Source organism: Erpetoichthys calabaricus, chromosome 18 (assembly GCF_900747795.2).
Source record: "Erpetoichthys calabaricus chromosome 18, fErpCal1.3, whole genome shotgun sequence".
Lineage (NCBI taxonomy): Eukaryota > Metazoa > Chordata > Cladistia > Polypteriformes > Polypteridae > Erpetoichthys > Erpetoichthys calabaricus.
This window is the reverse complement of record NC_041411.2, coordinates 12,197,696-12,212,689: the sequence shown is the minus strand read 5'-3', so window position 1 is coordinate 12,212,689 and position 14,994 is coordinate 12,197,696. Positions and strand designations below refer to the sequence as shown.

The window sequence follows — 14,994 nt, the reverse complement described above, 5'->3', positions numbered from 1 at the left end:
CAAACTGAGGTGCTTGACGTTGAGACAACTTGATTGTGATGACCTGTTGAAACCGGTGGGAACTGATCTGACAGTTTTGAAGTTTACAGTTCACATTGCCTTATGAACTGCTCCCCCTGCCAGGATGATTTCAGCTTTGATCCTATTCTAAAACGTCAAGTCCAAGCCCTGAACATGCTGTAGCTTATCAGGGGTGACTGCAGAATTCAACAGAATATTTAAAAGAAAAAGAAACAAAAGTTAGCTGTAGAAATTTAGAAAATGTAAGGACTTTGGTCATTATAACCTAGCCAGTGTATCGCCAATGTGTTATCAAAACATGTGAACAGAGGCGGTGTATCTCTGTGGATTTGAATTCAGTTTGTTTGTTTGTTTGTTTCCTGAAAGGTTTTAAACAGGACTGAAGATTATCTGAAACAAGTCTTATGTAAGGCCTCAGAGTCCATTTACACCTGGGTGATCCAGATTAAAAAGATGAAGGCTATCTATCACATCCTGAACTACTGCAGCTTTGATGTCACTAATAAGTGTCTCATTGCAGAGGTCTGGTGCCCAGTGAATGACCTCGCATCTTTACGCCGAGCACTTGAAGAAGGATCAGTAAGTGGGTTTTTTTTTTTTTTTGGGGTAGTACTAATGATAGATTAGATAGGTAGATAGATACTTTATTAATCCCAAAGGGAACTTCACATTTGTAATGTTGGTTTCACTAAGGCTGCCTTCCTGGGCTGCTTTCATAGTAACCAGAGTTTCCAGAAATTGTGAAGGTACAGAGACAAAGTTGGCTGCCTTGATGTAATTCACTGTACATCAGGCTGCCGTGAAGTCTGTGAGTGTCAAAAAGCAGCTGTAACTGTTTAGTTACAATTCTTTGTCTTGTGTATTAAGTATGGAAAAATTGCCTGTGAGTAAACTAATAAAATATTGGAGATGTAATCTAGAATTTTTTTAAGTGCATGTTTTAATTTTCTTGTTTTTAAAACATCAGAGTGGGCAAGTCATTTTTTTCAATTGGAAATTAAAAAAAGAAAACAGATGGATAAGACGCAGAAGTGTTTTTTGGTCAGTGGAGTGTCTGAATTGTTTCAGTTTAGTAGTACAGGAAAATAATGATGAGATCAAAATTGTATTTGTTATAAACCCCAAAACCCACATTTGGCTTACACTTATCAATAATGTAAAGCACTGCATATCCTTTTTATTATTCTGGGTGTCTACAAATATATTTCTTTTCTCTTTTTTTTTGTTTGTTTGTTTAATCTACTAGAGAAAAAGCTCAGCAACTGTCCCATCCTTTGTGAATCGAATCCCAACCACAGAGACGCCCCCCACTCTCATCCGCACAAACAAGTTCACCTCAGGATTCCAGAACATTGTTGATGCCTATGGAGTTGGTAACTACAGAGAAGTCAATCCAGGTAATCAGAATCGTGCAACTCCGCTTTTAAGGAGCACCCTAGTAGTTATTTGGGCATAATACATACCATCACCATTGTGCATTTTAAAAGCCCTCTTCTTCCACAGCAGTTCATTTTTGGCTTGCTAAAGAGAAGTTTCTTTTTTAAATATTTTAACTGGATTGAGTATATGTAAACATCACTTGTATGTGTCAAGAAAACAACGCTGCTTCAGTGTAAGTGCAAGCTGGAGAGAGTGCAGCAGTTTGGATGGCATGTGCTCACTAGAGTATGAGCATGGAGCCTCATGTGCTTTAAAACAAGTGCCCAGGTTACTCCAAGGGAATTTTAATAATAATAATTATAATAATTCATTACATTTATATAGCGCTTTTCTCAGTACTCAAAGCGCTATCCACACAGGGAGGAACCGGGAAGCGAACCCACAATCTTCCACAGTCTCCTTACTGCAAAGCAGCAGCACTACCAGATATTTGTGTGACACTAGTAACCTGTGAATACCTGCATGATTGATTTTGACATGACAGCTCGTAAATGTGTACAAAAAAACAAAACAGCATAAACTCCTTTTGTGTTTCTTTTGCAGCCCCGTACACTATTATCACATTTCCTTTCCTTTTTGCTGTCATGTTTGGGGACCTTGGACATGGAATATTAATGTTCTTATTCTCTCTCTGGATGGTGATCTTTGAAAATAGTCCTAAACTAAAGAAAAATGGCGGAGAGGTAATTGTAACAGTCTTTGCATTTTAGTACATGACACACATTTGTGTTTTACATCAAACATGTAGCACCTTCCAAGTTAATGGGGATGTTTGTAAAATAATCAAAGAATTCCTTCATGGGTACTGCCACTGCTTCAGTCAGTTTCGTCCCCTATTCCAAAAATGTACTTGTTAGACAAAAAGAAGACTCTAAATGCGTGTGCCCTGCATATGACTGGTGCTCCCACCAGGTTGGTTCCTACCTTGTTGCCAGGATGGGCACCTCACACTGGAGAAGTGGCTTAGCAAATGAAAGGGTGGAAGAACATAAGTACATTCTTGGAATCAAAGGGGTTCTTGACTGACACTGTCTTATATCTTAGACTTTGTAAAACACATTTTGAAGTTTCACCTCACGACTAAAGTCGCTTTTAATAGCATTTTTGAAGTACTAAAATATAGAAACACCTATTTTTAGAGACTTCATTCTGCTTCTTTTCCTTGAATAATACCATTCATTATCATGAGCTGCATACCCCTGATGTGTACTTTGCATTGTTACCTCTCAGTTTAATCTGCTGGAAACATTTTATTGACTAATTTCAAGCTATGTGATTTCATTCTTTTATCTCCCTTAATAAAAGAATAAGTGTCTGTGTGCCTGTCTGGTTGCTATGTCTCTCTCAAAAGGAGGTGCATCCCAAACATTAACACTGCTTTTACATATCCCATACCAAATGATATATAACAGAGACAAGTGTTGCATTTGGCATTCCAACAGAAGACAAACATTAACACTGCTTTTACAAAACCCATACCAAATGGCATATAACAGAGGCATATGTATTGCATGGTGCACTGCAAACATTAATTATGAGGTCTACGTTGATTACTTAGATGTCAACCTGTTTTCGACGGGTAGCACAGCTAGTGATCTAGATTGAAGAGCACCTCTGTTTTACCTCACCAACTGATGCCTTATTTCCAATGTGCCCATACAGATCTGGAATACTTTCTTTGATGGCAGATACATCATCCTGTTGATGGGCCTCTTCTCAGTTTATACTGGCCTAATCTACAATGACTGCTTTTCAAAGTCTTTAAATATATTTGGCTCTGGATGGAGTGTGAAAGCCATGTTTAAAGAAAACCATTGGAGGTAATCCTTTTAAACATTTGTTCTAGTTTTAATTGTAACATGTAAATAGAAATAGATTATGATTTAAGATAAAAGTTAAAATGGATTTTTATCCATTTTAATAATTAAAATTGATTTTTATCTATTAAAAATTGTAATATCTGTGCTGATATATGATCAGATATTTGTCCATTATCAAGATTTTGGTAGATCTATAAAAAGAAGAAATAAAATTGCAAAAGGTGCTCCTTTATAAAATATCCTATGTAAGGCTGGTCTGCAGCAGAGAGCGCTTCCTTGTTGCAACCTCCTGTTGTTTACAATCTTCTAAAATAACATATAAAGAATGTGGAAAGTAATACAAAAGAGATGAGATGTTTAACAGTGCCTTTATAACACAGACCCTTCATTTTAAAATTCCTGGACAGGTTTGAAGATCTTTCAAATGGCTACTTATCCCTTGATCCTAATGTCACGGGTGTCTTCAATGGACCATATCCTTTTGGCATTGATCCGGTAGGATTTTTTTTCCTCTCTGTATAGCAAATACATATATGTATAGAACGGACTTTTTAAATGAAATGATTTTAAAAGAAGGGTAAGTTAGTGTCTAAAACATAATAAATATCTTATCTTATTTAAAGGCTTTTTGGCAGTGCTGAACTAATACCCACTAATATCCCACCTAAAACCTCTATTGGAGGTGCTTGAAGGATATGATTCTCGGTTTGGGTGTGAGATGTCTCAGGTTCAGGCCTTGGACAAGCGAAAAATCTGGATGAGATATGTGGATAACTTAGCTAATAGTTAAATAGACAGGCAGCAAATGGATTGAATGTGCTTCTCTCATTTTTTCAAATTTCTTATCTCACATGCATTAGGTGAAAGGTTTTTGATTGTAGTGGATGGTGTTTTCTTTACAAATTGACAAAAGTGTTTCACTTTTTTTGTTTTGCATATTAGATCTGGAACATGGCAAATAACAAGCTTAGTTTTCTGAACTCTTACAAAATGAAAATGTCAATCGTCCTGGGTGTTGTTCACATGACATTTGGAGTCATTCTGGGACTCTTCAATCATTTGTGAGTCTGGCTCAATAAATAAAATGACCGTTTAATAATTTTTGTGTGTTCTTTTGAAATGTGTATCTTTCACAATGATGGAATTTATATTATATATTTATAAGTCCCATTTTAGCTATTGATAATAATAATAAATCATTACATTTATATAGCGCTTTTCTCAGTACTCAAAGCGCTATCCACACAGGGAGGAACCGGGAAGCGAACCCACAATCTTCCATAGATAAGTATGATGAATACTATTGTGAACAATTTTTTGCAGAACAACTGTATTAAATAATATTTGCAAAATTGCCAAAAAAAATATAATCATGATAAAAAACTCACATGCATAATTTTAAAGTTTTTACCCCCCCCCCATGTATAAATAATCGAGGGCTTTTACAGTGTACTTGTGTGTTTATGTCCCATCCAGTAATGGAATGGAAAATCAACCCTTGTGCCCGAATAACAAAGTGAGACTATATAAAGATTGTATCCCATGACTGTATATTAAATACATCGTATTAACCTCCTTAGTGTTAAGTTTAGCCCCAGGAAATCTGCCCAGCTGCACCCTTCTTGACGGAAAGCACCTAATAGGCACCCTTTAGTCTTATCAGTCAAAAAAATGGCATAGACGTCTGGTGCGTTTCCTACCACCACACTTTCCTTGATTTACGTGGGGTTTGCATTTGCATTCTTGCTGCACATACAATGCATGTGTTTCTTTCAAGGAAAAGCATAACAAGCAAAGTAGTATCAGGGCATCAGTTAAATAGCTAAAAAATTAGGGTTAACCCTAACCCTAACCCTAATTTCCAAAGAGTTTTTAAGCCTGTTTTTGTGAAAATGTATTTTGTTTTTACGTACCTTTCCTAGATTAACGTGTAGCTGTGTATGCTGAGTTGAGTTAATTGTGCACACAACTTGTGTTTGTAATTTGTTGTATTTTGATTCAGGCATTTCAGAAAGAAGTATAACATCTACCTGGTATTTCTCCCTGAGCTCCTCTTCATGCTCTGCCTTTTTGGGTACCTTGTGTTTATGATCATATATAAATGGCTGGCATTTTCAGCTGAAAACTCCAGGCACGCTCCAAGCATCCTTATTAATTTCATCAACATGTTCCTTGTCAATGGAGGGGATGGTGTTGAGACTTTGTACCCTGGTCAGGTATGTAAACTGTTTGGTTCAAGTAGTTAATAAAATAACTAAATGTGTATATTTATCTAGCAAAATGTTCATATTTAATTAGTTATTTTATCACTAAAAGCTAAAATAATTTACATTATACTTGTGCTTTTGATTGTAGATAGGACTGCAGGTGTTCCTGAAGGTGGTCGCCTTCTCATCTGTCCCTGCTTTGTTTCTGGGCAAGCCTCTGTACTTGTACTGGATGCACAATGGAGGCAAAGGATTTGGAGCATACAGAGTAAGTGAATGAGCAGTGTGCTGTCTCTGTCTACATTCAGTGTAGTCATTTTATGTAAAATGGTATATTTTGTCTAGAGAATTTCCTGTCCAGTGTTGTTTGCTGCTTTGAAGTCATTGGCTTTGACTGTGGCTATCCAGAAGTACGTAATGAATGAATAAATAAAGGGATGATAGATTTTATACTGTATGTATTGTTTATTGCATGTGAAAATGTACCACTTTAAGAAAGATGAAGACCATTGCAAGACCTACATTTTGTTAGTTCATTCAAGTGATGACCTGAGAAACTGCTTTGGTGACCGACCACACAGACATGTGACTAGTTGCTGTGAATTTTTTTTGAGCAGGGTGGTTATGAGTTGGTGCGCAGAGGAAGTGAAGAAGAGCTGTCACTATTGAGATCTCATGATATGGAAGAAGGACTAAGCCACAGTGATCATGGGATAAACAGAGACACAGAAACAGAGGAGGTGTGTATTTTTTTTTTTTTTTTGTGATCTTAGATGCTGAAATGGTTTGAATTTTTAACGTAACAATGTCCCTTCTTTTATTACTTCTTGTACTGTATATTTCAAAAGTATACATCTACACATTACACGTTCCCTATCAAAGATAGGTAATAGAATAAATGTAAAAATATTTGATATCTCTTGCCCTTCTTGTATGTTTATCATCTTTCTTCTCTATCCTTGTGTGTGCGAAGCTCTCTTGCCTGGTGCCCCCTCTCTCAGGCGTGTTCCTGTAAATATCGGACCTGTTGAGATCTTGGTTGATAGGTGCAGCTTTACAGAGGTCTGTTAAGTCTGAGTCATAACGTCTTTGTTTTTCACACTTTGGTAATTAAAATAGTGTGATACAGCAAAAGATAAATATCAACATTTAGATGTGGTGTGAAAAGTGTTAGTGGAAAGTAATATACTGTTGAGCATGCTGGCCTTAAACTCACAAAGCCCCTGAAATGAAGACATCCTGTGCAACGATTGTTGAAGTGACAAGTCCAGATGAGGAACATAAAGCAGCTTATCATTAACATGGACAGAAACTGTGTGCTCAGATTAGTCCTCCAATATTCGTTATAATATAAACAATTGTTTTTTCTTTCAGTATTATAGATTAAAATAAATTCATTATTTTCAGCACAGGTACTCCAGCATGTAATTATTTTTAGGTAGTTTTCACAAGTAGATTGCAGCACAGCATTGTTGTTTTATAGCACATGTGTTAGTTACAGCAGGTAGATTTCAATTTCAGACTAATTATGTGGTTAGTCATAAATCAGTGACTGTATTCCTTTTAGATAGAATGTACTTTATTTGTCTCAGTTGGAAATGTGATTTTTATAGAAGGTCAAGAAATTAGAAATATTGTAACAAACATGCACAACAACCTCCACTTCCAACAGACACACAAATTACAGCAGTCACAGTGAGGCGTTACAGGACTGTATAAAGGCAAATTCCAGCACACATGACGGTTCTAATCGCATACCTGTACACTGATCAGAAACACCCCCTGCCTTCATACCTCAAAGTCATAAGATAAGCGAAACATCCTGGACGTTTCTAGACTGAATTAATGTCATGACTTGTGTGTGTAGCTTACCTGAAATATAAACCATGATAGAGTACTTCAAAAACTTAAGGACAGACCGGTTAGAAGTTTAGAACTAGACTTAAAGGTATCGACTTACTTCTTTTTATAATGTGTCCTTAAACTTTGAAAAAGATTACACAAACGTACTGTATATAATTTTGTATTCCTCACAATTTTTTAAAGAATTGTTTTTAACTTTACTTTTTTATTATTTCCCTTGAATCTAGTTTGATTTTGGAGAGACTTTCATGCACCAAGCAATTCACAGCATCGAGTACTGCCTTGGCTGCATCTCAAATACTGCCTCTTACCTCCGCCTCTGGGCCCTCAGCCTTGCTCATGCTCGTAAGTATGATTCGTTGGGTTATTGCACTAGATAGTTAACACTTAATAATTATGTTGTTTTTGTAGTGCCTTTTATACATAAATATTGAAGCTTAAAATGCTTTAAAATGTTAAAATAGTGGGACACAGCTTAGTAGAATTTGTAATGGATATTGCAGCTCAAGTTAATAAAAGTTTTAAATTAAAAACATAATACTTATTAACAAAAGTTGGCGAGAGTCAAAAATATTGTTATCACCATATTTGCGATATCATCAGGATAGTTGTCTCTGTATCTTATTTATTTATTTTAAGTCTGGCTGGAAAGGTACTTAATAGGCACAATCCAAATGGAAACCTAATAGTCTCCATTTGAAAAAGGTTTCCAAAAGACATAGTTATTAGGAAATTGTAATTTTTATTCAATATTTATAGAAGTTAGGAGAAAGACATCATATTAGGATAATCTCAGTCAGTCAGTAGTTGTGTTCAGCATCTCAAATGCTAACCCAGTGGTTAAAATAAAGAACTCCTGTGTTCGTCAGAATATCAGTACACATATATTATCTAATTGACACTTTTCATAGACACCAGTAGATGCTTAAAAAAATGGGTGTATATATACACACACATACAGGTGGATTCCCATTATAACAAAACACATGGGACCATAAAAATATTGTGTTATAACAGACATTTCATTATAATTAATATAGGGAAAATACCTATAGCATTGTTCCTGGGGCTGCCAGCAATTCGCCATGTCTAGTGTCAGCGGCGCAATGGTAAACTTTAACACCAGACTTTGATCTGCTCTTCCGCACACTCTCTTGACTGTGTCTGTCACAGTGGTGATTCTGAGCCGCTAGTGTACTTCTAATCTGAAGATGGGAGCTAAAACAGGACGATCGCCTGTGCTGCGGCTCCTAACAGCACCTGTTCTGAATGAAGTCTTGAGACTATACCTGCCTTCTCTCTACAGTAATGAAGTAGCTGGACTCATCTTCCTGTGTTCTTGTGCAACTCTGTGACCCAATCTTGGCAATACCTGTATAAAAAAACAGTGCTTCTTAAACTGCAAAAAATATTTTATTTGAAAATGATAGAACTACTGGAATGAAAATGAGACTTCAGATTTAACTTTTTTTTTAATAGAAATGCAGTTATGAAAATAGAGAATGAAAATGTGACGTTAGATGTAACTTTTTTTAACTTAAGTACAGGTATGAAAATACAGGATGAAAACGAGTCATTAGATGAAGATGAAGGCGCGATTCCAAAATGCTTTTGCCATGTCATTTTTCTTCATTTTTCCAAGATTGTTAATTTTTCTTTCAGTGTAAACTGGCAGCATTTCTCACTTTTTTGTTCATCTCAAAGAAAACTATGAGAAGTTCTATGAAACTCAAACAGTGCAGTATTCACACACAACAACCCACATGGGCATTCAGTGGAGCACTGACTTAGAATTCGGCTCTGTGTATGATGTTGCACCTACACCTAGACTTTCCGAGATTTCGCAACAGGCCATCTCTCTCTTTAACACAACATGTTGCAGCATTCCTGAGACTCTGTGCAGAAAGTGTAGGAGCGGCATTATGTATATTTTGCATTGCATTATTCTCTTCAGTGGCTATTTTTGGCTGAAAAAACATTAGTTATGCTGAGATTTATTAAACTTCATGTTCTATGAATGTTTCTCTGGGCCCACAAAAAGTATTCGTTATTCTGAAAAATGTTGTTACTTCGGTATTCGGTATACAGGATTTAACCTGAATATAACCTAGAGAGAGAGGATTGATGGATCAGTAGAAAATGAACTACAGTATGTAACATAAATGGATGAAGTATAAAGTGAGGGGGGTAATAGGAGAGGGACTATTTAAAAGACAGTTATAAAAAGTCACTATATGATGTGACAGTAATAAGAGAGAGGAACAGAAAGGTAATTACTGACAAAAACAAAATATTACATAACTGATACTCTGATGCTAAAAAATATGTATGTGTTTGTATATGTGTGTATGTTTTAGAATGGAAATGTATTTGCAAGGTTGCCTACATGCACATTTAGCTTCATGGACTTCTTACTTCACAATCTAATAGGTCACCTGGTTAGAGGGGACTAATTCTAATGCTAGCTTAAAAAAAGTTAAAAAAAAATTCTTCAATTGAAAGTTGCCTTTTCATTAAATGGTAAAAGTGTGTCCACATATGACCAATAATAGCAACTGCTTTCTGCTACTGATGCAACAAAATAAATGACAGTTATTACTGGACAAAAAGTCTAAATAAGAATTCAACCATGAAAAATAGGAGCCCCAGAACCAGACACTGATTACTCTGTCAGAACGATGTTAGCCACCATAACGCTGGTAAGGTGCTTTGTGCTGTGTCTGCCTGGAACAATACTGCCTACCCCAAACAATAAGAGTGTTTGATGTAAATTGATTTGTATATTAAAAATGTTACACAATATGCATTCTTTCATATGTTTGAATGTAAATACTGGCTAGGTGAATTAAGTATTATTTTCATATACATTTCTGTTGAATAATTAGTTCATTATATATTTGCAGTGTCAGAATATACAGGTTGAGACCTTTCAGTGTGGAACTCAGCCCATGACCTTTAAAACATGATGATGTGATAATGTGTGTTGATGGGTAAACAGATCTGTAGACACTAAAATATTAATCAGTCTTAGGTACAAGGAAAAAGATGAGTAAATGTCAGAGGTATAAAAACACCTGATAAGAACAGAGCAGCATGTGCTGTAGTTTCAAGATAAATAAGCATATGTGTCTTTTAGAATAATTAATTAAGTTGAAGCAACTCGTATCTTTAAATTATACTGCCTCTTTCTTTGCTTACAGAGTTGTCTGAAGTTTTATGGGCAATGGTGATGAGGATTGGTCTCAAAGTCGACACCAGCTTCGGAATTGTATTACTAATTCCAGTATTTGGAATTTTTGCTGTACTAACTGTGGTGATTCTCCTTATTATGGAAGGACTTTCTGCTTTCCTTCATGCACTGCGATTGCACTGGTTAGTATTTCAGAGATACTGGTACACTGGGCGAGACCACAAAGTGGGAGTTTTGGACAACCTTACAGAAATTCAAGAAATACGTACACATTCGTGTTTCAGTCATCTCTACTGCTCTGTAAGAAGCTCTCATTTCAGATTACTCTTCTGGCATTTCTCTCTTTCTGCTTTCACAGGAAGTTTTCACGTCTTATCAGGCATGGAGTAGCTTTACAGACACGCACGGGTGCAATAATACAATATGTTATATATTTATGCATTTCAGTATATTTTACAATGGCTTTTGTATATAAAGCAGCCCATTGATTAAATCTCGCTCTCTGTTGATGGCTTCTGTGTAAAATCTCAAGACCTCTGCTGGAAGAACAGCCTTTATGAGTCACACTGTATACCTTTACTTTACTGTTAATTTTACTGACACTGCCACTCTTTTGAAGACGTGAATAAATATAAGTACTGTTGGCTAACTTGATGTAATAGTAAACATATAACTAAGTGTTGGTAAGAAAGCGGTCAGAGATAAGTAGCAGCAAGTGAGACGACAGGCAGATAGATTTATGTTTATGTTAGATTATCTTCATTGATGTCTTTGAGAAGTTTAAAAATCTGAATTAGATCCCAAAACATTTTCTTTCTGCTCTTGACAAAAGGAGTTTAATTTCCCTAACCTGTCAGAGTAATTCATGCTCTTTAGTTCAGGGATACTCTTTAGTTCTCTGGTTAGCGTACAAACATGCAAACTTTTAATGAGCAGATCTGCGTTTACAGTTTGGTGCTGGGGGTGTAGTGCATACTTGGCTTTTTACTTTATACAATTGCAGGACTAAAGCAACATCAATACTTTAGTTGTACTGCCAGAATTACACACTTTTCTTAGGTTAGAATCAGCAACTGTTGTTTGTAATATTTGTTAGTCTGCATAACAACACAATTGATTGTGCTTTTGTTTCCTGATTAGCTGTACCTTTGGCTAGATTATGCAGCTGTGCACATATCTAACATTTTTATAGATTGGCACACTTCTCTGAGGTTGACTATCATTTAGAGATTGTGGTCAACTTTTAAGTCAGTCCCTCAAATGCCACTGGGAAATTGGTGCTAATGTCTTCCCAGGTGCCACGGAGGGGAAGCACAGTATGGTGGAGGTAAAATATTTATTAATTGCTTGATTGATTGCATTTTCTCTTTAAAGCTGTTAAGGATATGAACTCCCTGCAGTGGGACAAGGACTTACGATTGTCAAAACCATCAACTGTATATATATTCATCAAATGTTAGTTAAAATGTATATTTAATATATCAGGCTGCCTTAATTATTAACATTTGTCTGCAAATGGCCTGAGTCCTAATCCAGAGGTTTTACTTTATTTTAAGATATTACTAAGCAGTTTTCTTTGAAAGCTTGGCAGTCACTTTGAGTCACAGTTTAATGTAATGCATTTGTCAGTTTGGCAAGTCATTGGTTCTTAAAGAAAGACAGTCATATAGCCAAAACAGAAAAATGCTCATTTTAATAACTGTTGGGTGTATTTTATTGTTTTAGCAGATAAGGGCATTTAATTTCAATTAAAAATGATTAAGCTGAAGTGATCTTGATCATTTACCAATCAAAACAAATAAAAGACCAAACTGAATAATTTATTTGTAAAGGACACAAAGTGCATTCCAGCAAATCTTTATCAGTATACAGTAGCACTAGTGTGTTGTTTAGACATTATGGATGTAGTGAAAAGTTAAGCAAAATGACACTTTTTATTGGCTAACTAAAAGATTACAATATGCAAAGCTTTCGAGGCAACTCAGGCCTTTTCTTCAGGCGAGATGTCATACAGAAACTGGAGTTCCCTATGTTTATACAGACACCAGGACAGGTACAGCATCGGAAAACCTGGAAGTGAGACATCTTAGAAAGGGCCCGAGTTGCCTCGACAGTCCTACATATTGTAATCTTTCTAGTTAGCCAATAAAAGGGGTCATTTTGCTTAACTTCCCACTACATCAGTTTACAGTATATGTAATATATATATTTTTGCCTTCAACAGGGTGGAGTTCCAGAGCAAATTCTACACTGGTGCTGGGGTCAAATTTGTTCCCTTCTCCTTTAAATTGTTGTCCTACAGCTTTGAATATGATGGACTTCACTGAAATATCATACAGTTTCAGCTGAAATGTGAACATTTGAGAACTGACATGGCCTGCCTGAACTGCTTTTGTTTTAAAAGAGGAAGAGAGGCAAGCATTTTGTCTTATACTGAACCTCACGGCTGTACAGATTTTGTACAAAACGAAGTTGCTGCACTGATGACCTTATTCAAGCTGGTTTTGTCCATATTTGAGATCTGGAATCTCTACTGCTGAAATCCATCTTTCATCATTGATCATTTTTGCTGCCATTTTTTATTAATTTTGAAAAGAATAGGCTTATTCTTAATTTAGGGATGGGGATAGAGCTATATTTTTACAGAGGAATACAAAGTCATTTGTTTAATAATTCCATAATCTAATTAGAATGTTTTCTTTTTTTTTTTAATTAGATACCCATCTAAGATTGTTAGAACATCAGCAGACCCGGTCTTTATTAGATGAAGACAATCCCAGAGTAACGTGTTCTGTAAATAACTTGTAATTAGCACATACTTTGCAGCTGCCATTTTAAAGGGTTTTATAACATTTTATTCTTTACCTGATAAGTTAATATATTTCAATATTTTAATTGTAGTCCACAGTGATACTTGTGTGACCCGCTCTTTCTGAATACACTCATTTTGTCTTCCTTTTCAAAAAAACCTGCCATTTGAATTTGAGGCTTCACAGCGTAAAATAATGGCTTCCATTTTTTATTTTTATAATAAAGTCAACCAATGTAACTGGCGTCTTTAGCACATAGATTTAAACCACCAAAAATTGCACTAATTTTCCAATTTTTTTTAAGAACTGTTTATTGAATGTAGCAGAGGGGGAGATGGATTTCAAGCATTCCGATATCATGGTATGGATGCCCCACCATCAGTCGAGTATACCGTATTTCACCAAGTAGGCTGTGGTTTTGTAGAAAATAATTTTCAGATACAGGTAAAAGTTTACAACCCTAATGGGTTTTATATGGATCCAATTATGTGAAATGTTGCTGTATCTTGTGAAAGGTATACTGTAATTACTGTACTGTTGGATTCTGGCTTCAGGTAAGCTGTGGTAAAAAAACAAAGTCTCTGTCTTGCAGCTCAGCAATTAAAGATGATGTGTGTTGTGTGCCTGTACATGGCAAGGAGAGAGAGATTTTCAATCTTTTTTCATTGCTAACAAGTGGTACACATAAAGAAACAATGTGCCATATGATGGTTTTATTTGCTCAGAGCTGGTGGCCTATGTGTTGCTGCTGTACATCCTCCATAAGCTAACATACATGCCTTTTATACAGCGTAAATGGTGTCCACCTTTTCAAAACAAAGTGCACTTGTTCTGTTCTTTGATTGCAACAATCTCTTTAAAAACAGAGATGAAAACTAAACCAATGTCAAAATTAAAAACTATTTAAACCCATGAAATTCAGTCTTCTTTGTTTCCATGTTCCTATAGTTTAATAGGTATTTTAGGGGTTTTTGGGCGGCACGGTGGCGCAGTGGTAGCGCTGCTGCCTCGCAGAAAGGAGCCCTTGGGTTCGCTTCCTGGGTCCTCAGATGCGTGGAGTTTGCATGTTCTCCCCGTGTCTGCGTGGGTTTCCTCCCACAGTCCAAAGACATGCAGGTTAGCTGCATTGGTGATCCTAAATTGTCCCTAGAGTGTGTGCTTGGTGTGTGTGTGTGTGCGCGCGCCCAGCGGTGGGCTGGCACCCTGCCCTGACTGAGTGACACCTTAGGTCGGGGGGCCTCAATCACGTTCTTGGCCGCAGTGGCTACGGGTTTTCATTCCAGCCAGTCTCCTAACTAGAACTCGGTCCTTGCTGGTAATGATAGTTGGTGTTTAACTCTATGCCTTGTTAGTGCCTTCATTCAGCAAAGACACATTTTAGTTCCTTTGTAGGTTAGAGGTCCTCAGTTACAGTCCTGGAGGGCTGCAGTGGCTGCAGGTTTTTACTTTAAGCAGTTTCTCAATTAAACCCTTTTATTTACTACTAAAGTAATACGTTTTTTGTGCTTAATTTTAGTTCTCTTGCCTGTTACAGTTCAGAACCCTTCATTGCCTATTTTAGATTTTAGCAGCTTCATTTAAGTTTTAATTGTTGCCTGTTTTCTTAATCAGACAGTTAATAACGAGATGCAGATAACCAATAA

At 36.3% G+C, this 14,994-nt stretch overlaps 1 protein-coding gene across 1 annotated transcript in view; it reads left to right on the top strand.

Moving 5' to 3' along the window:
• The window catches only part of LOC114669096 (V-type proton ATPase 116 kDa subunit a 2-like), a 36,724-nt gene extending 22,456 nt beyond the window's left edge, over window positions 1-14,268 (top strand). The window contains exons 9-20 of the mRNA XM_028825222.2: window positions 388-600; window positions 1,268-1,418; window positions 2,005-2,144; window positions 3,124-3,281; window positions 3,689-3,776; window positions 4,224-4,342; window positions 5,284-5,497; window positions 5,637-5,756; window positions 6,106-6,228; window positions 7,579-7,696; window positions 10,552-10,723; window positions 12,766-14,268. Of these exons, the coding sequence (XP_028681055.1) occupies window positions 388-600; window positions 1,268-1,418; window positions 2,005-2,144; window positions 3,124-3,281; window positions 3,689-3,776; window positions 4,224-4,342; window positions 5,284-5,497; window positions 5,637-5,756; window positions 6,106-6,228; window positions 7,579-7,696; window positions 10,552-10,723; window positions 12,766-12,868 (1,719 nt within the window). The 3' untranslated portion in view covers window positions 12,869-14,268. The remainder of the gene's footprint in view (window positions 1-387; window positions 601-1,267; window positions 1,419-2,004; window positions 2,145-3,123; window positions 3,282-3,688; window positions 3,777-4,223; window positions 4,343-5,283; window positions 5,498-5,636; window positions 5,757-6,105; window positions 6,229-7,578; window positions 7,697-10,551; window positions 10,724-12,765) is intronic.
• The last annotated feature ends 726 nt before the right edge of the window (window positions 14,269-14,994 follow it).